This window comes from Ascaphus truei, chromosome 3 (assembly GCF_040206685.1).
Source record: "Ascaphus truei isolate aAscTru1 chromosome 3, aAscTru1.hap1, whole genome shotgun sequence".
Lineage (NCBI taxonomy): Eukaryota > Metazoa > Chordata > Amphibia > Anura > Ascaphidae > Ascaphus > Ascaphus truei.
The window spans coordinates 358618845-358646674 of NC_134485.1; the positions used below are offsets into that span (position 1 = coordinate 358618845).

Consider the following 27830-nt stretch of genomic DNA (forward strand, 5'->3'; position numbering starts at 1 on the left):
TGTGTTTAAAGTGAACAAAGAAGAAGTGATAGTGCGCAAACTAAATCTAAAACGTGACGTGATAAGTGAAGGATATGTGAAATAAATAACTTAACTAGAATTGAGCGTCTGCAGCTGTGATGGAAGGGGGGGGGGGCTCAGAAACCCCCTGGAGCTAGCAAATGGATACAAAGAAGACACAGCGCACAACGCTCATAGTGCATTACAGAATATTATTGACATAAATAGTAAATGGGTGAGTAATGTGCGTACATCAATTACAATAATAACGAGCAGTTTCGGGATATTTTACCCAACGCCTCCGGAGACCAGAATAGGTGTCCTTGCAGGGGTGATGCTGCTGTCCTCGATGGTGCAGGGTCCTATTGAAGTGTGTGCACAACCTCTGCTGTTCCTTGCTCCCCTGAGCACGGGCAAACTGGGAGCTGCTGATTCCTGCAGTGCTTCAGCAGGGCCGTTTTAGGCAACAGCTGGGCGCCAGCACTCTCCTCCGTGTGGGGTGCTTCCTGGATCGTGACGTCACCACGGGGATTCGGCGCCGCTCAAACAACAGTCAAAATAGCACAGTAGGGTGCTAGTATGGGGCTAGAGCACTAGTACAACCTTGTCCTACGCGTTTCGAAACGGAACGTTTCTTCATCAGGGACTAATATTGAGTGGATTCGGGTAGAAACTATATATCCCGCGATCGTGCCTCATTGGCTAAGCCCTTGGTTCTATTGTCCAATAGGGAACCAACGGGGGCGGGAATAAAGTCCCGAAGGGCATACGTCACTAGCTAAGGTTAACATATGCAAAAAAACTTTGAACAAACTTTAATAACAAAAACAATGTTAACCAAGACGCAATTGATGGGCTAAAATAGAGAAAAAGGTATTAAAAACATGGTATAAAAACACATAATCAATAATATCATTGCCCTATGGACCTGAATGACAACTGGTGAAATATAGGATATATAGGAAGCATAAAAGTGTTTAAGAAAGGTCTAAACATATTGAGCAGCAAAATAGGAATGAAAATAATTAAAATATCTAGAGGCATGTTGGAATGGACATATTATGGTATAATTTTTTTTATTTATTCCCGATGAGGCACGATCGCGGGATATATAGTTTCTACCCGAATCCACTCAATATTAGTCCCTGATGAAGAAACGTTCCGTTTCGAAACGCGTAGGACAAGGTTGTACTAGTGCTCTAGCCCCATACTAGCACCCTACTGCGCTATTTTGACTGTTGTTTGAGCGGCGCCGAATCCCCGTGGTGACGTCACGATCCAGGAAGCGCCCCACACGGAGGAGAGTGCTGGCGCCCAGCTGATGCCTAAAACGGCCCTGCTGAAGCACTGCAGGAATCAGCAGCTCCCAGTTTGCCCGTGCTCAGGGGAGCAAGGAACAGCAGAGGTTGTGCACACACTTCAATAGGACCCTGCACCATCGAGGACAGCAGCATCACCCCTGCAAGGACACCTATTCTGGTCTCCGGAGGCGTTGGGTAAAATATCCCGAAACTGCTCGTTATTATTGTAATTGATGTACGCACATTACTCACCCATTTACTATTTATGTCAATAATATTCTGTAATGCACTATGAGCGTTGTGCGCTGTGTCTTCTTTGTGTTTAAAGTGACATGGAAATTAGAAGAAAAGATAAAAATAGTGTAATACGTTCAAATAAAGAACAGATCTTGGTTAATCTTCTGAAGTTTAAACACAATTTTACTCTCTTCAGTTTTGTGCTTGAATTGAAAGCACCGTGGGAAATCTGTGGTAACTCAGCCCGGTCCTTTAGTTTTACCAGGATCTGGATAGTCACAGTATCTTCGACCGGGTTAGGGTTCTGTAAATCCTTGTGCAGGGTTTTTCTCCACAGCGTACGAGGGTTCAGTACCATCCTGGCCACAGAGATGTAGTTCCTCTGATCTCTCTAGCAGTCCAGGAAGTGACATTTGTACTCCAGGTGGACACCCTCTCATTTCCACATATTCCTTGGATCAACACCCTGCGTCCAAGGGAACCAACGCCATGTTTTGACCATTAGGCAAATCAATGAAACACCTGTAGTTTGAAGTGTAGATACATTTAGGAGACTATACTATTTTTTCACCAATATGCTACAGCCATTCTCAATCAATAACAATCATTCTCACAAAAGCAGCATTTAATGTTCCTGGGTTGTCTATGTGTTGGTCCTGCTTTGAAAGAGATGTCAACTTAGAAAGACAGAAAATCATTGAGATTTGCATAAAACAGAATTATTTTTAAAATATTATAAATATTTCCCGTATTTATATTAACTTAAGACTTAGCTAGTACAAGCAACTACGAAATGGTATAGTTTTGGTGCCCCCTTGTGTTACAGACAAAAAATAAAAATAATCAAGAGAAAAGTGTATCAAATAAATAATTCCCTGGTGCAAACAGATTTAACAAAGACAAAGTCCAGTTACCTTCATTTGGATTTAAAAATAATAATAATCTGCTTTTGATGTGTAGCGCATGTTCCCCCACCCCCTGGGAGATATGGCTGCTACCGTGTGTGTGCTGCGTTACCTGTGGCTCAAAGAAGGGCTGAGCCTCTGCTGCTGGGAGCCTGGGGTGTACCTGATCCGTCATGTGCAAGCGTCTCCACATGTAGCAGGATCCTACTATGTGGGATAACCCCGTTACAGAACCCAAATAACAATATACATGTAGTGATAGATAACAGTTTTACTGTAGGCAACCAAACAGAATAACAGTACCACACCAATGTAGGCCTCGCACGGCTGTTTCCCCACAGTGCCCGTCAACCCAACTCTCACACCCCGATGGAATGTCCCCTCAAAGTACTGAGGTGCTCCTGGGCACCTAACCTCCCCAGTGTCCACAAGAGCTAACCCACCCAAATGTGTGACACAGCGCTGCCCACTAGAACTGAAGGTGTACAGTTGGTGCACTTGGTGAGGTGAGGTACCTGCCGGGTGCAGGGCCGTCTTAACAGCATTATAGGCCCCCGGAATTCTATGGTTTTACATATCAGGACATAACAATCATCTTGTCCTTAGCAGGTCTTAAAATTAGGTAAATACAACCCTCAGATGAACAACAACACATGACATATCATGTCATGATTTATTTAACAAAAATAAAACCAAAATGGAGAAGCCATGTGTGAAAAACTAAGTATACCTTATGATTCAATAGCTTGTAGAACCACCTTTAGCAGCAATAACTTAAAGTAATTGTTTTCTGTAAGACTTTGTATGAAGATGGTGCAAGTTACTCCAAAATATCTGTCAATTTGAGCCAAAATGTACTTGTTTAAACTTTGCTTCTTACATTTGGAGCAGAAGTTAATGCCACGGCGGAAGCAGGAGATTTATTTAATCAAAAAGAAGGGAAAACTGCACCAGTTGTAGGCGCAAATTGTGATGCATATCACTATGGTGTTGCAGTCTCCTCCTAAATTCTCCTATAACAGTTCCAGAAAATTCTGACTCATGCAAACGGCGCAAAGCACCGTGATACATTGATGCAAAATGACACCATTAGAAACCATTTTTTGAGCACAGCTGAAGTTTGCAACACTTGATCATCAGACAGTTCACCTTTGATATACAGTAATTATGACAAATGCAGCTTTGTATTTGGAATGTAATTTAGTAGGGACAAAACTGTGAAAATAAAAGTTAGTTTAGGGATCGGATTAAATAAAATCACACAGTATTCAATTCAGTGTAGAAAAATGTCTTAAATTAAACCGAACAATTTCCCATAATCACATTACACAAAATATATTTTTCTAAACAAGCATGTCAGAACATAAGTGTCCACTATTCAGGTTACGAGACATGCAAACTACAGTATTTGTGTAATGTGTAGCTCACCACAAACGAAGTGCTACCGCGGTGCTGAGGTAGGGAATTGAGTAACGCCAACCCACAGCCACGCGGGCGCGCCTAGGATGTAGATTGGTCGCGCAAGCCAGGTCAGGATTGGAGATTTAAGAGTAGTTAGGGTACTTGCCAAATCAGGAGGAGAGTTGCGGATCGTCGGGGTGCATAGCCAGGTTCAGGGTTGGAGAGTAACGGATCGTCGGGGTACGTAGCCAGGCTCAGGATAGGAGAGTATCGGATCGTTGGGGTACTTAGCCAAGGTCAGGACTGGAGACAGGAGAATGGTCGTTCGTATCCAGATCAGGTGAGGTGCGGAGTCCAAAGAGAGAAGCAGGGTCAGGCAACAACAGGTAACAGGCAACAGGCAAGGCAAGGTCACAGGAACTAGAATGCAGCAAGGCACGGCGTCACACTAGACTATGCTCAGCAATGAGAGCCAGGAACAAGAAGGTATATAAAGGCAGGTCCTCCAATGGTAAGCCAGGGCGAACCAGGAAACAGAATCCTATAGGCTGCTGGGGCACACAGGTGTGCCCTATGATGCAGCCTGATCAGGGAGGCGGGACTGAGGGCGCGCCATCCTGCGCGCATCACGGTGGTCAGGGGGCTGAGCCTGGTGCGCACGACACTCCCACGCCGGTCCTGTCCATCAGCGAGGTGGGGGCAGAGAGAGGAGGCTGGACGAGCGCAAGCGCCAGAGTAGGAAGAGGGGCCAGGACCCGCAGATGGGCAGACAAACCGCGCAAGATCAGCGCACGTGTGCGTAGTGGGACCGCGCGAATGCGCTTCCAGAGAGTCCGACACCGCAGCAGGTTTGAGGTGAGGAGACGGTATTCGGCCGCCAGGATGGCGAATCCTCACAATTTGTACAATTCTTATGCAGTTCTACCAAACCATAAATATGCCATTTGTTTTGTTTTTTTATTTCAAATTCTGTTGTGCAAAATGTGAAGACCAGTAAACAAAAATGTAAACATTTCACTTAATTCCTCATATCATATCGCACATATTTCTGCACTTGTTGGGCACCAATTTCTGCAACATAAACAGAGCCAGTTTTTACATTGACGTCTACAAGATGTGGCCGGACTCCATCTGCCATTTGGATGGTGCTTACAACATGACAGTCTCCAATGTCCCCTATTGGAGGCACAGCTAAGAATAGCACTCTATTTAGGTTGAGCTGAGCAACAACAAGCAGCTTCTCATCGGCTGTTAGCCTATAATAAAGAGAGAGAAGAGTGTTAAATGATGATCAATTATTAGTATGGTGCCGACTTATTCCACAGCACAGTACAATGTGGGAGGGATGACAAATGCATACATAAATGTTAAGACAAACAGACAATAGGAAGAATGTCCATGCCCCAAGGAGCTTACAATCTAGAAAGGGGAGAGTGGAGACATAAGGAATAGTTTGTGTGAGTTTCTTATCAAGGATTTGGCTATCAGCATCGGGATGTTTACTTTCATCCTAGAAACGCATATTCAAACTAGAAGCAGATTGCAGTAGTAGTCCAGTCGGGGTACAATGAGTGTAGGAGTAAGAATTTTGGTGGATTTTTCCGTAAGGAAGGGATGTCTCAGCAATATTGCAGGAGAAGAAATGGACATGATTTTGAAAGATATTAAATGTGCAGGATGAAGGAGTGGAAGGAGTCAAGAATGATACCTAGATATCTACCCAAGAGGATCAGGATTTTGGTGGAGTCATCTATTGCAAGTGAGAAATCCGGTGTAGGTGTAGACTTAGGAGGAAAAATATGTTCAGTTTTTGACAGATTACATTTAAGATGGTGATTGGACATCTATGGAGGAGAACAGACCACCATAGTAGATGGTAGTGAAAATGAAATGACTTAGTTTACCAAAAGGTAAGTACATATGGAGAAGAGGTCCTAGAACAAAGCCTTTGGGTACACAAAATGTGAATGGTAATGACTAGTAAAAGGAAAGATGCACACAGAAGAGGGCAGTGTCACATAAGCCAATAGAATGGAAGGTGTACAAGAGGAGGTCATAATCAAGGGTATCAAAAAGCAGCAGAAAGGTCCAAAACAATGGAGAACTGCCCTTGTGATTTGGCCCGGAATAGATTAGTAATTTTTGTTAGAGCAGTGTCAGTGCAGTGGTTAGGACAAAAGCCAGACTGCTGGCGTCAAGGAGAGACTTTGAAGAGAGAAAGTCCATCATGCCGTTACGAGTCGCTCAGGAAGTTTGGTTGCAAATGGCAAAAGGGAGCTGGAAGGGAAGGAAAGATCAAGAGAAGTGTTCTTCAACATGGGTGTGACAAATATGCTTGAAGAATAAAGGAAATAAGCCTGTGTTCAAAGAGAGGTTACAAAATGTGGTATAGAGTGAGCAGAGTAATTGTGAGGGGATAGGATCAAGAGTGCAGGTTGTAGAGGGGAGAGGGGCAGGGGTGAGGAGAAGAAGAATGGAGACTTTTTCCTCAGCAACTTGTTGGAAGCAGCTGAGGATTACTGTTGTGTATTTGGGGCTGGACAAAGTGCTGTGTCAAACAGCAAGGTCTTGAACCGTAAGTGAAGTAGTGGGAACTGGTGTGGGTGGGCAAAGGAGAGTTGAGTGGAAAACAAGAATTGTGGCTTTGAGTACATGATGGATCTCTAGAGGATCACACGTTTAATAAAAATAAATTACAAAAAAAAAAAGTTAGTTGCTTTTACAGATTTGAGATCTATAAGCATTATTAACGAACAGAGGCTCACACAGTGTTTAAAGCAGTCATCCCTTCCAAAACACATTCACAGATACATTTATATTACTAATCAGTCTTGTCTGCCAACAGTTTTTCTTTTAACCCTTTGAGTGCTGAAGGGGCTGCAACACGAGAGCGCCACAGCCCCTCCAGCAAATCATGGTCATGTTACAATGGCCCTTAATCCAGAAATGGAAGAGGAGTCCTCTACCATTTCCCTTCACTGCAGATCGCGTCTTGTGCTCCGGGGAATGCACGATTTGATCCAAGCTGAAAAATAAGCACTCCTTAGTGACTACATCTTGGGGCACCTGAAGGGTTAAATAACCAATTCTATATAGCCCAAAAGCAGTAGTTTGGGATGTTTTCTGGCCGACAATCCCGTGACTTCAATTGGTATTAGCCGACGAAAACGTCTGGAACTGTCACATTACCCGATAAAAAGGTGAAGGCGTTGAGCAGCATGCCATGGAGATGCATCGCTGGAAGCCAAGGTAAGTACATTTACAGAGGCCTTGCGCGTTCCCCCAGCATTTAATTTAAATGCCTTCGGTGAAGCGCAGAGCCTCTGGAAATGTCGCGCCCCCCGCATTAAAGCATGGTTATCGCTTTAGAAATACATTTTCTAAAATATAAAACTAGATTAATATTTAAGATCTCCAAAAAAGTATAAATCAAAATCTGAAGGCATCTGTAGCAAACGCCAATGAATGCAACGTAATTTCTTTGACAAAGCGTGTAATATTTTTCCCTGGAGTTTTGAAGCTGAGGGATAATGATACATAAATCAGTGTATGGCTTCATCTCCATGTCTGATCATCTAAAGTATGTTAGACAAGTATCATTAACTTTGGCCATTTCTACCAAATGACAGCGGATTTTCTACAGTGCTTTGCAGAGATGAGAACCATGGGTGGCTCATCAAAAACTTTTAAATCCTACGACTAAAATCAGGGCTTTTCAGAAAAGTGGCTTTTTAGAGTCCAGTAAATATTATTTTTTATTGCTTGCCTTAAGATATACAGCATTTTCGCTTTAACATGCATTCATACAGTACCTGACCGAATATGGGCCGTCTTCTGAGAAACAGGTGCTCCACGATCCTATCCATTCCCCTGAGATTTTATCAAACACCTGTATCCTTTTATTACCTCGGTCTGCCACCCAAACCTATTGAAGCAAAAACAGAAAGAAAAAAAACTTTTCACACATTCTGTAAGTGAAATGGAATGTTCAAAAATGGGGAAAAACCTCTGTTCATATGAGAATATACTATATATACACACACACACATATATATATATATATATATATATATATATATATATATATATATATATATATATATATATACATACATACATACATACATACATACATACATACATACATACATATACACACACACACACACACACTATAATTCTAAGTCTGTATAATAGGTCCGGAAATAATTGGACACTTATACAAGTTTTGTTATTTCGGCTGTGTACCAAAATAAATTAAAATTACAGTTAAACAATTAATATGGTCTTAAAGTGCAGTCTATCAGCTTTAATTTGAGGGTATCCACATCCAAATTCGAAGAAGGGTTTAGGAATTACATCTTTTTAATATGTAGCCCCCTCATTTTCAAGGGACCAAAAGTAATTAGACAATTGACGCAAAAGCTGTTTCATGGACAGGTGTGGGCTATTCCTTAGTTATTTCATAATCAAATCAGGAACTGTAGCACCAGTATACGCATCTAAGACCACTTTTGATACTTTGTTGTGAATTTGTTTTATAATTTACATCTGTAACACACTGCAATTAGTCAGACCCTTGGTACATTGACCATTTTTTTATATTTTTTATTTTATTTGAAGTGCATTATTGAATATAGCAGGTAAAAGGTCTGGAGTCGATTCCAGGTGTGGCATTCACATTTGGAAGCTGTTGCTGTGAACCCACAACATGCGGTCAAAAGGAGCTCTCAATGCAAGTGAAACGGGGCATCCTTAGGCTGCAAAAAAAAAAAACAGAGAGATAGCAGGAACATTTAGGTGTGGCCAAATCAACCGTTTGGTACATTCTCAGAGGGAAAAAAAAACGCACTGGTGAGCTCTGCAACACAAAAAGGCCTGGACGTCAACGGAAGACAACAGTGGTGGATGATTGTAGGATCCTTTCCATGGTAAAGAAAAACCCCATTCACAACATCCAGCCAAGTGAAGAACACTCTCCAGGAGGTAGGCATATCATTATCCAAGTCTACCATAAAGAGAAGACTTCACGAGAGCAAATACAGAGGGTTCACCAAGGTGCAAACCATTCATAACCCTCAAGAATAGAAAGGCCACATTAGACTTTGCCAAACAATATCTAAAAAAGCCAGCCCAGTTCTGGAACAGCATTCTTTGGACAGATTAAACTAAGATCAACCTGTACCAGAATGATGGGAAGAAAAAAAGTATGGAGAAGGCTTGGAACTGCTCATGATCCGAAGCATACCACATCATCTGTAAACACGGTGGAGGCAGTGTGATGGCATGGGCATGCATGGCTTACAATGGAACTGGGTCACTAGTTTTAATTGATAATGTGACATAAGACAGAAGCAGCCGGATGAATTCTGAAGTGTACAGGGATATATTGTCTGCTCAGATTCAGCCAAATTCAGCGAAGTTGATTGTACGGCGCTTCACTTTACAGATGAACAATGACCCAAAACATACCCTCCCCTTCGTTGCTGGATATAGTGCGGGGTGAGATTTGTCTCTGTCTGTGTGTGTCTCCCCTTGCTACCAGTCATGTTCCCTGCCCCCCCACCCCCTGCTGGCGGCACATCTCCCTGCGCTGCTGTGGCATGTCCCCTCGCTGCCGGCACATCAGCTGTCGCTGGCGGCACATTTTCCCGCCCCCTCTGTGGGTACATCTCTCCCCGCTTCCGGCACATCTCCCCCCGCTAGCTGGCACATCTCCCCCAGGTAGCTGGCACATGTCCACTCCCTCCCCGCCCCCTGGCACATCTCACATCACAGACACAGAGACACACACAAAGCCCCGATCCAGGCACGGACACGCCCCCGCCCTTAGTAGTCACGCCCCCCCTGCTCCTGCTCTAACAGATTTGCTGGACAGCTGAGGGAAACTTTGAATGTCCATAATTTGGGAGGTGAGTCACTTTGGAAGCTCAAAATAGTTGCGTTGACCTACAAATCCGCAGCAGAATGTACAGTGAAAGTTTTGTTGTGCTACGTGGTGCCGTTTCTGAGATTTCGGACATACAAACAAACAGACGGAATCCAACTTAGAATTATAGCACACACACACACACACACACACACACACACACACACACACACACACACACACACACACACACACACACACACACACACTTTACACACACTAGTACAGAAAATTTCATGTAGGTCTCTACATTGTTTATACTCAATTTTTCTAAAAGTTGAAATCAAAAATATTTTTCATAGTTGTTCCATGGCAGTGTGCACCAACGGCCAGGTCATATCCTTCAGCCGAGATAGATTTTTTTTTTTTTTTTTTATACCTATAGGAGGCCCTATAAATAGCCACACTTCTCCTTTCCGGTTCTTATTCTGTCCTACTAGCTGAGGTAGATTTATTTCCCCTCTTGCCCCTCTTTCTACATTTGGGCTTAAAAATCGACTGCATTTCTTGCAGTCCATCCAGGGGAGTTCTCCACCTCTTTCTCCCTCTGAAGCTCTGACACTCACACGCCACAGATTTTGCTGGTCTTGGAAGCCTATTCAGGCTTTGTTGCCAATATCACCTCTGTTGCCCATTCGAGACGTTCTTCCTGCATGGGTAATGACACACTCAACGTCTCCCTTGCACTGCCTCTCCCTCTTTTATTTTTATGTAAAAAGAGAGAAGGCTTTAGCTCAGGATCTCTATATGATTACTCCAGGTATTCAACTTGAAGAAGGGGGTTTCAAGTCTGGTTACAAGAAAGACCAAATAATGTTCAGCAGGTGACAAATCTGCACTGGGCGGGGGGGAGGCGGGAAGAGGGGGGGAATCTCTGAAGACTGCCTGAAGGATGTATCTAAAGAACCAACTGAGATTACGGCGGATTTCCTGTCCTGGATTAAGGTTGCATTTACACAAAGCTTCCTCATCACAATCTAAAGGTCATAAGCAGATAAGGTAATGACCAGAGGACCCTACATCCTTTGACCTCAATCTAGTGGAACCTCTGATCAAAGCCGTGTGAAAACTTTTGAAGATTGAGGATCAAGGTCAGGCTCTCGACCCTAAAGATTGTATGCTGAAAGGATTGCAAAGAAAGCCCAAAAACTTTATGGCGCACGAGGTCATCAGGAACATCATTAAGGAGTGGATGCCTCCAGATTAATTTATTTTTATTTTTATCTAATTCTATGAAATATACACAATTGTATCGCTTTGGTGACAAGGATGTGGAACTATCCCCAACAGAGGTGGATGCAGCAATAGCCAGATTTGCTAGGTCGACAATACCTGTAAATGACACCGCTTTCTTTAGCAATGCTATGGACAGGCATATGGAGAGCACACTAAGAATAGCATTTGTTGCGACAGGGGCAACTTGTAGACCATCAGTATATGATAACTTAAATTTCACGAGCAGTAAAATTGTGGATCACAAAGGTTGAAGAACATCAAGTGATCTTCAATTATGAATGCTATGTCAGAATTAAAATTGTCCACATAATTCATTTCAGAAGCATCGCTTTCTTCCGTAAGGTTGACAGCCAGATTTATGCGCCTTTTCCATATCGGTCAGAAGAGCCTTCATGCCAATTATGTTTACTCCTCTTTGAAAGTCATCTACTTTTTCGTCAAAAATCAGACACCATCATCGAGAAGACTTCTGAAGACAAAAGTATATTTTTGCCCCAGGAAAGGAGGAGAGAAGATTCACAATCCCAATAGGCCAGAAAGAAAGACTTGCCTTTACGATCAGATATCTTTTTCATAACACAAGAGGTCGTGGTGCTTCGTATCGAAGCACAGGCAGGTTGGCATGAGATGAGGGCTCAACCGTCAATAGTTAGGGGAAGACTGCAATATTTTAGAAAACTTTGGCTCAATCAGTTACGGGCTCCTGGTTCTCAGTATATATTTTCAGAGGCTATTTTATGGAATTCAGTAAGTTTCTGGGAAAGACCAGATTTCTGACATACCAAGAAGCAAGGAGGCTGCATTAGCCCTCAAACAAAGCAGAGGATACATTGCTGGAAATCAGAGAGGACAAGGAGTATATTCAGATACAGAAGTTCAGGATGGAATCTCTGAATTTGCTGATTGCAGAAGTGGAGCTAGGAGACTGGATGGTGTCTGGATACATCTAGGACCCAGAAAAAATGTAATATGAATGAGTAAGAATGACGAGAGAATGAAGTAGGGATACATTTTTTCTTCAAGTATATACACTAGTGCTTTAGGAGAGATCATTTGTCTATAGCGGGTGTTTGCTTTCCTCACACTGAGGCAACACTGTACTATTTATCCTAACTGCGTGCTGTATGTATATGGGTGTAATAGCCGAGTAGCTTTGTTTCCATCACCACGACACTAAGAGGAATTTTAATAAAAACTTTCTATTGTAGATATTTTGATTGTGTATATTGTAATTTTTGGATGTATTAAAGTTGTTATTTTTTGGTCTTATTAAAATAGCTGGTCCACTGTGATCTATTATGATCGCCAATCAGACATTATATGAAGGACTATTAGAGTCCTAACTATCAATCTACTATGTATAGAGTGCAATAATTGGGGTACTTGGGATCCCTTCGGATCGATTTTGTGCAATTTGTTATTACTCCTTATGCACCGTGCATTTCATTTAAGTTCCATTAACATTAGGATACTAATAGGTGAGCGGTGTATCTTATTTTTGCTTTTTTTAGATTTCTACACGTTTGTCATGATGTAAAGCAGCGGTCCCCAGGTGGGACTGTCACAGATATCACTGTATTTGAAGAGCTATGTAGAAATGGTAACTAGCAAAGGGGGCTTATTTCAATTCTATACCAGGATCTTTCCCCTCTGGGTGTAAACGTCTCCTACATCCATGGTTATATGGTACAATGGGCTAACGATCTCCAGATAGTGATCACATGGGAGAACTTGGAAGATATTTGGGATAACGCAATAAATACATCCATATGCACAATAACAAAAGAAAATATATATAAAATTATCTTTCGATGATATCTTACTCCCCGAAGGCTGAAGAAGATATTCCCTGTGGCCACTAATCTCTGTTTGAGAGGATATGGAATTGTGGTAGATATGGCCGAAAAATACAGAGGTTTTGGGTAATGGTATGAAATTTGATAGGAGAAAATGATTGAGATAAGGATTCCTCTGGACCCACTTACAATGGTTCTTGAGAAGACTTTGGAAAATATAAACCGAAATACAAGTAAATTATTATTACACATTCTGACCACGACAAGACGTTCAATCGCAGAGGCTTGGAAAAAACCCAACCCCCATCCAGGAGAGATTATTCAGAGAGTAAATGAGGTTCAAACAATGGAGAGATTAACAGCATTTTAAAGATATAAATCTAGAAACTTCCACAAGTTATGGGAGCCCTGGAATACAAGGAAGAGTCTGTGAATAGGATTGGGTAGAGAGATTAAATCTCTAGTAGATAACAGACTATGGTACGATGTGGGTTGTTGTTATTGCCCGACAATTTATTCTAGGACGTTGTTATATTTTGTGGTACTCCCTTCTCCCTCCCCTTTTTATTTTCTGTATCCTTTCCAAGTTTTTCAAAACATAAATAAAAAATAATTTACAAAAAAAAAAGGGAAGAGTGACCGCAGTGGACTTTCCAGTGTAATGCAATTTGAGAGTAGACTTCCTTAGTAGAAGGACAATATCCCCAAGATAATGGGCACTAGCAGATATCATTGCTCAATTAGGTCTTCAAATAGATGTCATGGCCTGACCTGTATAGAGGAGTGTGAAAGCATTCCATCCATAAGAGGCTTACATAGACACCTTCTCCTTCGACTAGGGTTTACTATCTTATATATTCCTTCCAATAACTGTAATACAAGGGCCCACAAGAAAATAAGATGAAACAAAGCAGAGGTTGTGGCGATAATACCATGTTGGCCATGCAGAACTCGTTTCCCACAACTGGTCAACATGCTAGAGGATCATCCGTGGCGATTACCAGTTTCACCAGACCGGTCTCAGGGTCCGATTCAGCAAGCCAACCCACAGAGTTTGGCTTTGATAGCTTGTCAATTGAGTGGCGCCTGCTGCACAAAAAATGAGTCATCTCCAAAAGTTATACAAACCCTGATGGCAGCAAGAAAAGCAAGGGTATATTACAGAATATGGAACGTTTTGTGAGTGGTGCAAGCAACTGACTGTTGATTTTTTTTAAGCCCACTGATATCATCAGTCCTAGAATTTTTACAATCAGCTCTGGAGATGGGACTTCATATCAGTTCTCTAAAAGGTACAGGTAACCACACTTTCTGTACTACTAGAAAGACAACGGCCACAGTGGATCTAGTTATGCATTTTTTTTTCTCCAGGCGATGCATAAAACTAGACTACGATTCAGAGATGCTGTTCCCTCCTGGGATTTACTATTAGTGTTGGATACTCTAACAGGATCTCCATTCGCACCTTTTCTGCAGTCATCCGACAGTGATCATGGTAGCAATATCAGAAAAAGGGGTTCGGGAGCGCAAATAGATCCTATTGATGGATGCTATAGAAACAAAAAATGCTTGTTACACTAAAAATGTAATTCAGAGTTGTTTTGAAGAACAAAAAAATGCTACAAGTATTGTCTCATAGTACAGAACGGATTAAAAAAAACAAACAAAAAAAAAACCACACACACACACACACACACACACACACACACACACATATATACCATGGGGCCTTTTCATTAAAAGTTCAAGATTAGCCCCCCAAAATCTACCGAAAAGAGACGATCCTTTTCAGTTATAGAAATCCTTGTGTTTAATACAAATGATCTATGCAAAAACATCACTACTAAAAAAAGCATTGTAGAAATACAATCTCTTACCCGTCCAATAGAATCCACAAATACACTGTGTGGGATGTAGAACTGTCCAGGATTTGTGCCATTACCTCCAAATGTCCATAGAAGCCAGAAATCTAAGATAATTAAAGGCAGAACTACAAATTAAAAAATATATTGGGACTCTTTTTTATCACATACATGCAGTAACCGTTATATCAATCATTTTGGTGCGAGTTTGTAAAGCATCGTTAAAAACCATATACAGTACTATTTATTTCAAAACAAGTTGAACTTTCATGAGTTGTTGCCCTATGTTCATATTTGGGCATGGGACCTAAAAAAATATTAGCATGCAAAAATGTGTGTGTTTGTTTTTCTCAATGTGGATTGTAATAAAGCTGTCTAGATGTTGTCTAATTGTGGCACATTGAGCACTATGCAAACAGTAATTTTGACTACTTTCCTAAAACACAACTTTTAATAGAATTCTGTCTTGTTTTATGAATTTATTAACAAAAAGGAAATGTGTTAAGTACCAAAGTGATTTGGATACAAGACTATTTTCTTGACTACTGTAAATATTTAATGTTTTTCACTTTGAATGGTCATACAAAAGGAAGATTACCTGTACTGTCCCTTTGTAGAACGATACATTTAAAATATATTTTATTCTAAACTTCAACTGTTTCTATTAAATATCTCAAACAGTTGAAAGCAGTGATGTGGTTATGACAGCTCAATTACAATGTCCAGCAAGCTCTAATCCATCAATTTTCTTGTAGAAGAGCAGAAAAACCATGCTTTCACTCAACACTTTTTTTTTTTTTTTTAAATAGGATTTAACAAAATTGGATTTATTTGTTTTTGTTTTGCCAAACCTAAATCTCATTTGCCCATCAGAAAAGTGTTAGAACTAAAACAGCGCAAGAGGCCAATGTTAACTGATGAACCTTGGTAATACACCTTCTGCAAGGCCGTGTTAGTTTTTTTTTTTGTAATGATAGAATATATTTTTAGATTACGTTTATAACCATCCGTGCAAAGACAGATCCAGAAAATCTGCCACAAAACAAACACACATCTACAGGTGATTTCTACTACTTCCTCTCTTCCAAGAAAAAACACAATACAATACCTTTTTTGTTATTATATGGAAGGTTGGAAAAATATATATTTTGTTTACTTTTCATCTAGAATTTTGAAGATAAACTGTTTGGGCCAGGGATCACTTTTGTGTTGTACCATTACGTTATTGTTACTCACACCCATAGTACTGTGTATGTTAGCATCTGTTAAATACATGATAATAGTAATAACCTATTTCCTGCTATGCTAATTATGTGAGACATTGGTGGTTATTCGATTGATGTAAACCTGAACGAGAAAAAACACCCAAAACATTTGCACACTTTGCCAGTTAAACCAATGAAGGCAGCCTTGAGAATAGGTATCTTTATATTTTGAGCTGATGGTAACAATGTATTGAATTACATTTTCTACTAATGCAATAATCTTGCTTCATTGCATTTTAACTCACTCAATGAGTGCCCATTTGTAAATAGCAAAAGCTTTGTTCTCAGTACTTCCCTACAGTAATGATAAACATGGTCGATTTAAAATGAAGAATCGTTTTGTTCAAGTATTGTTGATTTGACAATCTTTAGTTACCAGTTAAGACAATAAAATGTTTACCTTTAGTGAGCTTGAGAAGTCTGTTATTGAGTCCACCATCTCCATCCACAATATACACGTCACCAGTCTTTTCAACAAATATTTCTGCGGGTTGATCAAATTGAAGTGGATTGAAACTTGAACCTGCTCTACCTGCTGTGCCAAGCACTTTAAGAAGAGTTCCAGAAGGTGAATACTGTTTTACGGTGTGCCCATACTCTTCTGTAAATGAAGTATAGATTTCAAGAGTTTGTCGTTAAATTGCTGTAACAAACCAAGTAGAGAATCAAAAACACACAATTTGTATAGTAGATAAAAAATGTGAAAATCCCTCAAATTGTACAGGATAAAGCTGTAAAATACACAAAAATGGTCACACACCCACAACAAAAACGAATAGCTTTTCCTACTCAGCAAAGTACTGGTTATAAATTAGTTGACTCAAGTACTAATTATTTCAATTTTGGTCATGAAAACAGCGACTTAAAGACAACTAATTTCCATATCTATGTCTACGAATAGAGCAAATATTTACATTATCCAGTTGAGAGGAAGAGACTTTTGGGTTATGTGTCAAAGTCTCCTTACTGCAAAAACTGTGGCAAATCAACAGCACCAGATTCAGCACAGTAAAAGGTCCCATAAATAGTGACATACTGTAGTTACACAGTGCCACAGTTACAAAGTAGATGAGGTTGAAAAAAAGACGTGTATCCATCAAGTTCAACCTATGCTTAACTTAGACTACATACTTTATCCTATATTTGCACGTACAGTATTGATCCAGAGGAAGGCAACAGAAAAACCTAGTGAAATCTCAATCTCATAAGGGAAAAAATAAATTCCTTCCTGACTCCAAATATTGATAATAAGATTACTCCCTGGATCAAAATCCTTCCCATATTAACTTATTAGGCATATCCCTGTATACCTTTCCTTTCTAAAAAGATGTCCAACCTTTTTTTGAACAAATCTATTGTATCTGCCATCACAGTCTCCATGGGTAGTGAATTCCACATTTTAACTACCCTAACTGTAAATAACCATTTGCTTTGTTGCTGGGGAAATCTCCTTTCACATCTAATTTAGCTAGCCTCTCATAAAATCAGATTGACCATCCCATTTATTAATTTGGTGGCTCTTCTCTGCACATTTTTTAGTTCCATAATGAATTTTTTAAAATCGAGTGGTGCCCAAAATTGTACTCAAGGTGTGGTCGTACTAATGCATTAAAGAGGGGCGCAATTATGTTTACTTCTCTTCCATCCATTCCCTGTTTAATGCAAGAGAAGATCTTGTTTGCCTTTGCAGCTACTGCATGACATTGTGCACTATTGCTAAGACTACTGTCTACAAGCAGTTCTAAATCCTTCTCCATCAAGGATTCTCCTAATCCAGCAGTGCGCAAACTGGGAGGCGTGCCCAGATTGTCTGCGGGGGTGCGGGGTTTACAGATCCCCGCGCGCTTCCCGAAGGCATTTAAATGAAGTGCCAGGGAAGCGGCGAAGGTCTCTGTAAACTGCACTTACCTTGCTCCTGGAGACGCGATGCCATGGCAACGCCGTCATGTGACGCCAAGATAAGAGGGGCACGGAGAGGGGGGGGAAGAGTCGGCAGGGGGGCACAGGGAAAAAAGATTGCGCTTCCCTGTCCTAATCTATCCCCATTTAATTAGTAAATTGCCTGTTTATTCTTGCTTCCCAACGGCATAACATTACATTTATCTGTATTAAACCTCATCTGTCATTTTCTTGCCTAAGTTTTCAGCCTATCCAAGTCCTTCTGGAGAGCAATTACACCCTGCTCTGATTCTACTACTGTACACAATTTAGTATCATCAGCAAAGATGGAGACTTTGCTGTCACTGCCAACCTGAAGGTCATTAACAAAAAAGTTTAAAAGCATGGGTTCCAGTACCGATCCCTGAGCTACTCCTCTCCCAACTTTAGTCCAACCTGAAATAGTTCTATTTACGACAACTCGTCTAACCTTCAACCAGTTTTCAATCCAGGTGAAAATATTTTTACGGAGTCCAATCTGTTTTATTTTGTACATTATACTCGTGTGGAACAATATCAAATGCCTTTGCAAAATCTAAGTAGACCACATCAACTGCATTACCCTGGTCTAAATTCTTACTTATCTCCTCAAAGAAATGAAGAAGGTTAGTTTGGCATGATCTATCCTTCATAAATCCATGCTGACTTTTACTAATAATTTTGTTTTCCCATTAGGTATTCCTTACTATTATCCCGTAATAAACCCTCAAGTAGCTTCCCCACTATTGATGTTGGGTATATGATACACTTAGTGCAGTTTTTAGCTAAAGTTTTGCCCTGTATTTGTCTATGCCTGGATACTTTAATACAATACCTCCTTTATGTGGGCAAGAAGTTAAACAAGTTTGGCACTTATTTCTAAAAAAACAAAAAAAACAAAAACACATTTTTAAAGCAGACATGAGTTTTATATCTCTAATTTTTCATTTTTGATATCTTGATGTGTGCAATTTGCAGTCATTTAAAATGTGGCAGCTCTATCCATTCAACAAACTGAGACGTCATTTGACGCCCCGTTGCCATGCCGACACCAAGCTTCTGAACCACATTAAATGTAGCTGCAGAGGTCTCGAGTGGTCCCCCGGCATTTCATTTAAATGCCTTGAGGAAGAGCGCAGAACCTCTGCAACTGGATTCAAAATTTGTGATTTTACCATTGACCTACAACTTCAGCCCATACAAAAATGTTACCAGATACTATGCTATAGTATAGTGATTCCCAACATGGGTTTTCCGGAACCCCCAGGTGTTCGTGATGTGTCCGAGGGATTCGCCACAAAAAATCTGTAGTGGCGGATCCCAAGAAGTAAAAATTATTTCCTGAGCCCATATGGGGACTGCGCACTTAAGGCCCCAAACTACACTGTAGCATGGGTGGTGTACTGTCAATTATAGCAGGAGCTTCCAAAGTCACTCCCCCTCCCCCCAATGCTTTACATCTACAGTGGTGTTACCTAAGAGAATTGTTTCTGTGGAACAGGAATCAAACTGTATTTTGAAGTAGATACTAGGATGTTTATCCAGGTGCAGATACAGTAAATTGCAAGAAGTGAGGGAAATGAAAAAACAAAAAGATTTACTTCACACCGTGATATAAACAAACATTCTTTTATTAGTATCAGAGACGTAAAAAAAAACAAAAAAAAAAAAAAAAAAAAAACAACGTGTGTTTCCTGAATTAACATTCAGACCCATTGGGGGAAGCAGCTGCTTTTTTCCTAATCAGTATTGTTGACCTGTCCAAACATTTATTAATAGATCTGGTATTTCTAGGTTTTCCCATCAACTTCAAAGCAACACACATAATTTAGTTTGAGCATACTTCCTCAACCAATGAAAACCTCCTACATGTTCAGCTATGGGTTTAGAAACACATTTAAACCAGCTAGAGCAGTGGTTCCCAAACTTTTTCGGTTCAAGGCTCCCCAAAGCAATCAGAATTTTTTCAAGGCTCCCCAAGGCGATCAGGATTTTTCCGCGGCGCCCAAAGTAAAAACAAAGGTGTATATACATACCTAACAGTTGCAGTGCGCAGTTGGTGTCTCTCTCAGACACTAACACACTCTCAATCTCTCTCTCTCAGACCTCTCCCTCTCTCTCTCTCAGACGTCTCCCTCTCTCTCTCTCTCAGACGTCTCCCTCTCTCTCTCTCAGACGTCTCCCTCTCCCTCTCTCTCTCTTAGACGTCTCCCTCTCTCTCTCTCTCAGACGTCTCCCTCTCTCTCTCTCAGACGTCTCCCTCTCCCTCTCTCTCTCTTAGACGTCTCCCTCTCTCTCTCTCAGACGTCTCCCTCTCTCTCTCTCAGACGTCTCCCTCTCTCTCTCTCTCAGACGTCTCCCTCTCTCTCTCTGACGTCTCCCTCTCTCTCTCTCAGACGTCTCCCTCTCTCTCTCTCAGACGTCTCCCTCTCTCTCTCTCAGACGTCTCCCTCTCTCTCTCTCTCTCTCAGACCTCTCCCTCTCTCTCAGACCTCTCCCTCTCTCTCTCTCAGACGTCTCCCTCTCTCTCTCTCAGACGTCTCCCTCTCTCTCTCTCTCAGACGTCTCCCTCTCTCTCTCTCTCTCTCTCAGACCTCTCCCTCTCTCTCAGACCTCTCCCTCTCTCTCAGACCTCTCCCTCTCTCTCTCTCAGACGTCTCCCTCTCTCTCCCTCTCTCTCTCTCAGACCTCTCCCTCTCTCTCTCTCAGACCTCTCCCTCTCTCTCTCTCAGACCTCTCCCTCTCTCTCTCAGACGTCTCCCTCTCTCTCTCTCAGACGTCTCCCTCTCTCTCTCTCAGACGTCTCCCTCTCTATCTCTCAGACGTCTCCCTCTCTCTCTCTCAGACGTCTCCCTCTCTCTCAGACGTCTCCCTCTCTCTCTCTCAGACGTCTCCCTCTCTCTCTCTCAGACGTCTCCCTCTCTCTCAGACGTCTCTCTCTCTCTCTCTCTCTCTCTCAGACCTCTCCCTCTCTCTCTCTCTCAGACCTCTCCCTCTCTCTCAGACCTCTCCCTCTCTCTCTCTCTCAGACCTCTCCCTCTCTCTCTCTCTCTCAGACCTCTCCCTCTCTCTCTCTCTCAGACCTCTCCCTCTCTCTCTCTCAGACCTCTCCCTCTCTCTCTCTCAGACCTCTCCCTCAGACCTCTCCCTCTCTCTCTCAGACCTCTCCCTCTCTCTCTCAGACCTCTCCCTCTCTCTCTCAGACCTCTCCCTCTCTCTCTCTCTCAGACGTCTCCCTCTCTCTCTCTCAGACGTCTCCCTCTCTCTCTCTCAGACGTCTCCCTCTCTCTCTCTCAGACCTCTCCCTCTCTCTCAGACCTCTCCCTCTCTCTCAGACCTCTCCCTCTCTCTCTCTCAGACGTCTCCCTCTCTCTCTCTCTCAGACCTCTCTCTCTCTCTCTCTCAGACCTCTCTCTCTCTCTCTCTCAGACCTCTCCCTCTCTCTCTCTCAGACCTCTCCCTCTCTCTCTCTCTCAGACCTCTCCCTCTCTCTCTCTCAGACCTCTCCCTCTCTCTCTCTCAGACCTCTCCCTCTCTCTCTCTCAGACCTCTCCCTCTCTCTCTCTCTCAGACCTCTCCCTCTCTCTCTCTCTCTCTCAGACCTCTCCCTCTCTCTCTCAGACCTCTCCCTCTCTCTCTCTCAGACCTCTCCCTCTCTCTCTCTCAGACCTCTCCCTCTCTCTCTCAGACCTCTCCCTCTCTCTCTCAGACCTCTCCCTCTCTCTCTCAGACCTCTCCCTCTCTCTCTCAGACCTCTCCCTCTCTCTCTCAGACCTCTCCCTCTCTCTCTCAGACCTCTCCCTCTCTCTCTCAGACCTCTCCCTCTCTCTCAGACCTCTCCCTCTCTCTCAGACCTCTCACTCTCTCTCAGACCTCTCACTCTCTCTCAGACCTCTCACTCTCTCTCAGACCTCTCACTCTCTCTCAGACCTCTCACTCTCTCTCAGACCTCACTCTCTCAGACCTCACTCTCTCAGACCTCACTCTCTCACTCTCACCTCACTCTCTCTGACCTCACTCTCTCTGACCTCACTCTCTCTGACCTCACTCTCTCTGACCTCACTCTCTGTCAGACACAGACAGACGGACACTCTCTCTCAGACAGACGGACACTCTCTCTCAGACAGACGGACACTCTCTCTCCCACCCACCTGCAGCCCGTTTTTCACAAAACCTGCAGCCCGTTTTTCACACCCACCCACCTGCAGCCCGTTTTTCACAAAGCCCGTTTTTCACACCCACCCACCTGCAGCCCGTTTTACACAACATGTTGTTGGGAACCACTGTTAAAGTGGATGACTCACAAGGGCCCTCATCCAATATGCTGTGAAACTGCTCCCCTTTGCCAAAGATTTAAAAATCGAGCTGATCTCTTCTCCAGCACTGGGAAGCAGCTTCACATTATATTGACTAATGAGCAATGGTTCGAATACCCCTCTGGTACCAAAATATTTTAGTCTTAAAGCAACAATCCCCGCTGCTTGAGATTTGTTTTCTATTTGGATTTGTTTTTAAAACTTAAGAGTTTTTTTGTTGGGGTGATTATTTTATTTTCATTATTATTCTTTTCTTATCTATATTTTTATTATATTATTATTATTATATTAGTTTTGTTTTATTGTAGCTATTTGATTTATATTTGATGTCTATTAGGTCGTTATTGTTTTATTGCTACATTTCTTTAATGATAGAGCTCTCTCTCTCTCTCTCCTTGTTTTGGTAGTTGCAACAATGTTTCTGTGAGTTCATTGTCCATTTATTCATTTGTACCATGTGTTATGAATTTGGCTCAGTAGAAAAAGAGTAACATGGATCACAGCAAAAATGAATTTGGCTGCCTATTTATGGCTGCCTGATGGGTTTCATGAGACTGCCCCCTGAGGAAGCGTATGATGCGAAACACGTAGAGGCTGTTTTCACCCTCCCACAGTGACATCACCACAAGTGCCTTCACTCGGCAGTCCTGTTAGGGGCCATCATCTCCATCAGCTGCTGTGCTCGTTTGCAGGACATTCCGTGTTAGGCCCAGGCCATAGAGGAGTGAGGAGAGCGGAGGCGCGGTAACGCTGAGGCTCGTCTGCATTAGTCAGCGCAATTCCACGGACTTGCAGGCGAGCCAGCGTGCGCGAAGGGAGGTGGTTGGAGGCGGGGCAGTGACGTCGCTGGACCAATCGCCCGCGACGCACTGACGTCAACGTCACGGCGCCGACGTCACAGCGCCGTGACGTTGACGCTGCTTCAGGCTGATTGGATGTTTTCAGCTGACAGCGCGCTGAAAAACAGCTTGGCGCTCGGCTGAAAACTCCAAAGCCTCCACACGCCTGCGGACGCTCGCGAGAGCCCCCTCTCAAGGCATCCTCATTGAGGATGCAGGGGCTCAGCGCTGAGCGTCCGCACGGCTCAGCGTCCTGTCCGTCTATGGACTCGGCCTTAGAAGGTCGGAAGAATACCAGCCAGGCTCTGCATCTTGTGATGTTGCTCAACTGTGCAGATGTATTTTTTACTTGATGCGAGTTAACATTTTGTTACATTTTATAAATGATTTTTATACTTACCAGTCTCCTCATTGCGTTCCTTCTTGTTTGAATTTTTAAAGGCTTAACTGAAGCCAAGGTCCCCTGGTGGTGCTTCTTGGTCCGCCAGCTGCACGGTCAGGGTTCGATGCTTTTTTATTATTGACCACAGTGTCTTTTTTTTTTATATATATTTTTTTACCAATTTAAAAAAAACAACAAAACAAAGTCGTGTGTGGGAAAAGAAGGGTTCTGGTAAGCACATTTTAGTGGGAGGGGAGACTATTTAAATGCACTTGCCTTGCCCAACGTCTGTTATCCATATTGACTGCTCTTTTGCAGTGCTGACAGAAAATATACCATGAGGCATCTCAATGGTGTTCGTATCCCAGCGCTCTTTGAAATATCCTTCCTCTGTAAACACGAGTACCTTGGATACATTGTCTCCTCTCTATAATAAAAACAAAAAAAATGACACTGTTTCATGAAAGATTGAGACTGCAACTAGAATATGGAGAGAAGTTACATTTGTAATATGTTTGACATGAAATTACAGTATAACTATTTCCTCTGGTTTTTGGTTCCATTTCGCTCATTAACTATTTTGCCTGGTGCAGTAGTCCTGGAGTCTCAGGGGAATATGTATGAAAGCAAAAGTGGGGCAATTAAATTGCAGCAGATGAATAACAGCAACAAAAAAAACCCCACAGATTTGCATTGGATTAATTTTTTCCCCCTTAAGTACATATGGTGATTTTTGGAGCCCCAGAATTGCACCATATGCCTTGATAAATATGTGTCTCTGTGTTTCCTCATCAGACATACCCGTTCTGTAAGTTGTAGCATTTTGATAGCAGTATAGCCATCTGTGGCCATGGGGGAGGAGGGCATAACTTGTGTTGCTAGAGATGTATGTATATATATAGCGCCATTAATGTACATAGCGCTTCACAACTGTAATATACGTGACAATCATATTAATAACAAATAATATAAAGAACACATAAAGGGGAGAAGTGCTTCAGACATAAAGTAACATTTAGGAAAAGGAGTCTCTGCACCGAAGAGCTAACAATCTAATTGGTTGGTAGGAAGAACGTACAGAGACAGTAGCTCTTCTTTTTATACTACAGGTCCAGTTCGTAGATCAGTGTTTTTCAACCAGGGTTCCTAGAAACCTTTACGTTCCCCAGGCATCCTTAAAGGGTTCCCTGCAATGTTCAGATCATTTTATAATTGTACCAAATACAGAAGAATTTACAATGCATCTGATGTCAGACGCGTTGTTAGAGAGGGTTGGGGGTTCCTCAGAATTTCACATAGGGATCCTTAACAAAAAAAAGTTGGGAACCACGGTCCTACATTGACCCAGCTGTGTTCTAGTTTTAGAGCTCACATTCAAATTATCACCATTTCCCCTCCAACAAAAATATTTTAGGATAGCAGCTACAAAGCCATTACCAACTTAACTTGTTACAGGCAATTAGGATCAAATGATCATTCATAACCCTACTAACTGGGTCTGATTCTCTGCAAGAGGTATGCACAGGTGACGTTAGCGTCTTCATTGTACATTTCACCCTGCTTTGAAAATATAGCACTCATGGCTCAGGCTAGAGGCCAATAGATTCTTGAAAAGGAACTTGCATGAGTTAAGTGACCTACCATAGTGAAGCTGATAAAGCATTTCAATAACATCTCCCTAAATGTATGTATTATTTATAAAATGTTTTACCAGGAAGCAATACATTGAGAGTTACCTCTCATTTTCAAGTATGTCCTGGGCACAGAGTTATAATGACAAATACATACTATAGTTACAATGAGTGAACAGGGTATACATTATATACAAGACATACAGTAGCGACATACTTTATTAAAGTAAATGCCGGCGGCATGCCGGGATCTACCCCAGCTGCCGCCAGTCAGAAACGCGCGCCGCCGCGTTTCCCCCACGCACCCCCCCTCCACATCGCGTGCAATTACCCCCCCAAAGACACCCCGAACCCGGCTTCTACTCTGCCCCTCTGCTTCCCCGCACCCCCGCTTACCTAGATTTGAACTCCAGGGGTGTCGGGGAAGCCTGGGGAAGCCGGGGAAGCCGGGCGCGCTTGTGACCGTGACGTCACAGTGCGCCGCCACGCGCCGCGGCTACCCGCTTCCCAGCCTCATACAGCCAGCGGCATTTGCTCGAATAAGAGCTGCCGCTGCTGTAGCATGCACAGTTAAATATAATATATATTATGGGCGTATATAACAGTTACAGACCAGATTAAAATGTGAGAGCTTTAGTTTTGAAAGAACTTAGACTGTGTAAGGATCACATGCAAACCTCACCTGCTGCTCGCGCCTAGGGACGCACGCGCTGTCCTATTTGTGCGCACACACCGCAGCAGAGCCTTCCTGGCTTTGCCTACGCACTCCAGCGCCATGGCCGAAAAGCCCCTTGCCCACACGGACATTCCGCGTTGCGCCCCATGACCCCAGCGCGTACAGCACCGGCTGATTGCAAGATTAATGTGACACCACACCTGTCCTGCCTCCTCCTATCGTTGCTCTACATACATCCGACGTCATTTCCTAGGACGCTCCTATTGGTTCTGAGATATATATATATATCACACACACTCAATCAGCCCTATACTGATTACTGAGCATAGACTTTGTTCTGTCGTGCTTGCTCTTCATTGCTGTGTTACCTTTAGCCTTGCCTGACCTGTGTTTGACCCCTGCTAGTACCTGGACCCGTCTCTTCTGTACCCCAGGACTTTGGCTCATCATTGGAACCCCCGCTCTCTCCTCGACCACAGCTTTCGAATAAACGACTAATCTTCACTCTCCAACCCCGGACCACGGCAAGTACCACGACATACCCAACATACCCCGGTGTCGTATACCCTGACCCGGCTATACGACACCGACTACGCACTCCGGACCTGGCCCATGGTTGTAGGGTGGCAGTTATATACATCCCCACCTCAGCCCCACGATCTAGCCCAGTTTGTTGTGAGCACACGTGACAGACTGGTGGCGGAAGTGAGAGTCTCTGGTAGACTGTTCCAGTTGTGGGGTGCATGGTAAAAGAAGGATCTAGTTCAGGCCTGCACAACTCGTAAAGTGCGGAGGGCCGAACTGCTCCAAGGAAAAGAAAATTGGGCCGCACGGGTAAAATCATCATCATCGTCTCTCCTCCAGCATCTCCCATCACTCTCCCCCCTGCACCTCCCATCACTCTCCCCCCTGCACCTCCCATCACTCTCCCCCCTGCACCTCCCATCACTCTCCCCCCCTGCACCTCCCATCACTCTCCCCCCCTGCACCTCCCATCACTCTCCCCCCCTGCACCTCCCATCACTCTCCCCCCCCTGCACCTTCAATCACTCTCCCCCCCCTGCACCTCCCATCACTCTCCCCCCCCTGCACCTCCCATCACTCTCCCCCCCCTGCCACTCCCATCACTCTCCCCCCCCCCTGCCACTCCCATCACTCTCCCCCCCCTGCACCTCACAAGAAAAACAGAGTCCGTCGTACGGGTAAAACAGCATCTATTATTCAAAATAACACATTTTTTTACAATGTTTTCTTGAAACAAAATTACATTTAAAATCAAGTCAGCATCCCCACCCCAAGGCAGCATCTCCCACCCCAAGGCAGCATCCCCCACCCCAAGGCAGCATCCCCCACCCCAAGGCAGCATCCCCACCCCAAGGCAGCATCCCCACCCCAAGGCAGCATCCCCACCCCAAGGCAGCATCCCCACCCCCAAGGCAGCATCCCCACCCCAAGGCAGCATCCCCCACCCCAAGGCAGCATCCCCCACCCCAAGGCAGCATCCCCCCTCCCCCAAGGCAGCATCCCCCACCCCAAGTCAGCATCCCCCCCCCCCAAGGCAGCATCCCCCCACCCCAAGGCAGCACCCCCCCCCCCCAAGGCAGCATCCCCCCCCCAAGGCAGCATCCCCCCCCCCAAGGCAGCACCCCCCCCCCCCAAGTCAGCATCCCCCATGCCTACCAGATGATGTTGGCGGCGGTAGCAGACTCTGTTGCCGCCGACGGTGGCAAAAGGAGGAGAGGAGGTGGTGGATGGCGGCGACTGGTGGAGCGCGTTCCCCTGGTGGAGCCGGGAAGGGGGGTTAGGGGGGTTACAGGAAGCGCACGCGTTTTTTGGTGCGCGCTCCTAGAGGGCACAAACAGCATGCGGCCGCGAGGGTTTACCAGGGAAGGAGAGGAGTGGGGAGGGAGAGGAGGGGGGAAGAAGGGGGGCTGAAGGGGGGCCATCGCAGGGGGGGGGGAGCGGGCCCGCAGAGGAGCTGAGAGTTGCTTGCCCTTCCACCCCACGTTGGGAGCAGGGAAGGGGGGGGCGGAGCGGGCCTAGCGCATGCGCGCCGGGACCGCAGGGAATCGACGCCATTTTTTTTTCAAAGTTTTTTTTTTTTTCAAAGTTTTTTTTTTTTTTTTTTAAATCTCAT

General features: G+C 43.6%; 1 protein-coding gene across 5 annotated transcripts in view; it reads right to left on the reverse strand.

Annotated features, from left to right (window-relative positions):
* Positions 1 to 4782: 4782 nt before the first annotated feature.
* The window catches only part of NHLRC3 (NHL repeat containing 3), a 35353-nt gene continuing 12305 nt past the window's right edge, over positions 4783 to 27830 (reverse strand). For 3 of the 5 annotated variants that reach the window (XM_075592039.1, XM_075592040.1, XM_075592041.1), the window contains exons 3-8: positions 27374 to 27472; positions 23663 to 23813; positions 16333 to 16533; positions 14683 to 14774; positions 7657 to 7769; positions 4783 to 5100 (exon numbers count right to left, since the gene is read on the reverse strand). In XM_075592039.1, coding sequence (XP_075448154.1) covers positions 4863 to 5100; positions 7657 to 7769; positions 14683 to 14774; positions 16333 to 16533; positions 23663 to 23813; positions 27374 to 27472 — 894 coding nt within the window. In that variant the 3' untranslated portion in view covers positions 4783 to 4862. The remainder of the gene's footprint in view (positions 5101 to 7656; positions 7770 to 14682; positions 14775 to 16332; positions 16534 to 23662; positions 23814 to 27373; positions 27473 to 27830) is intronic. The other 2 variants (XM_075592042.1, XM_075592043.1) reach the window with 1 other exon arrangement.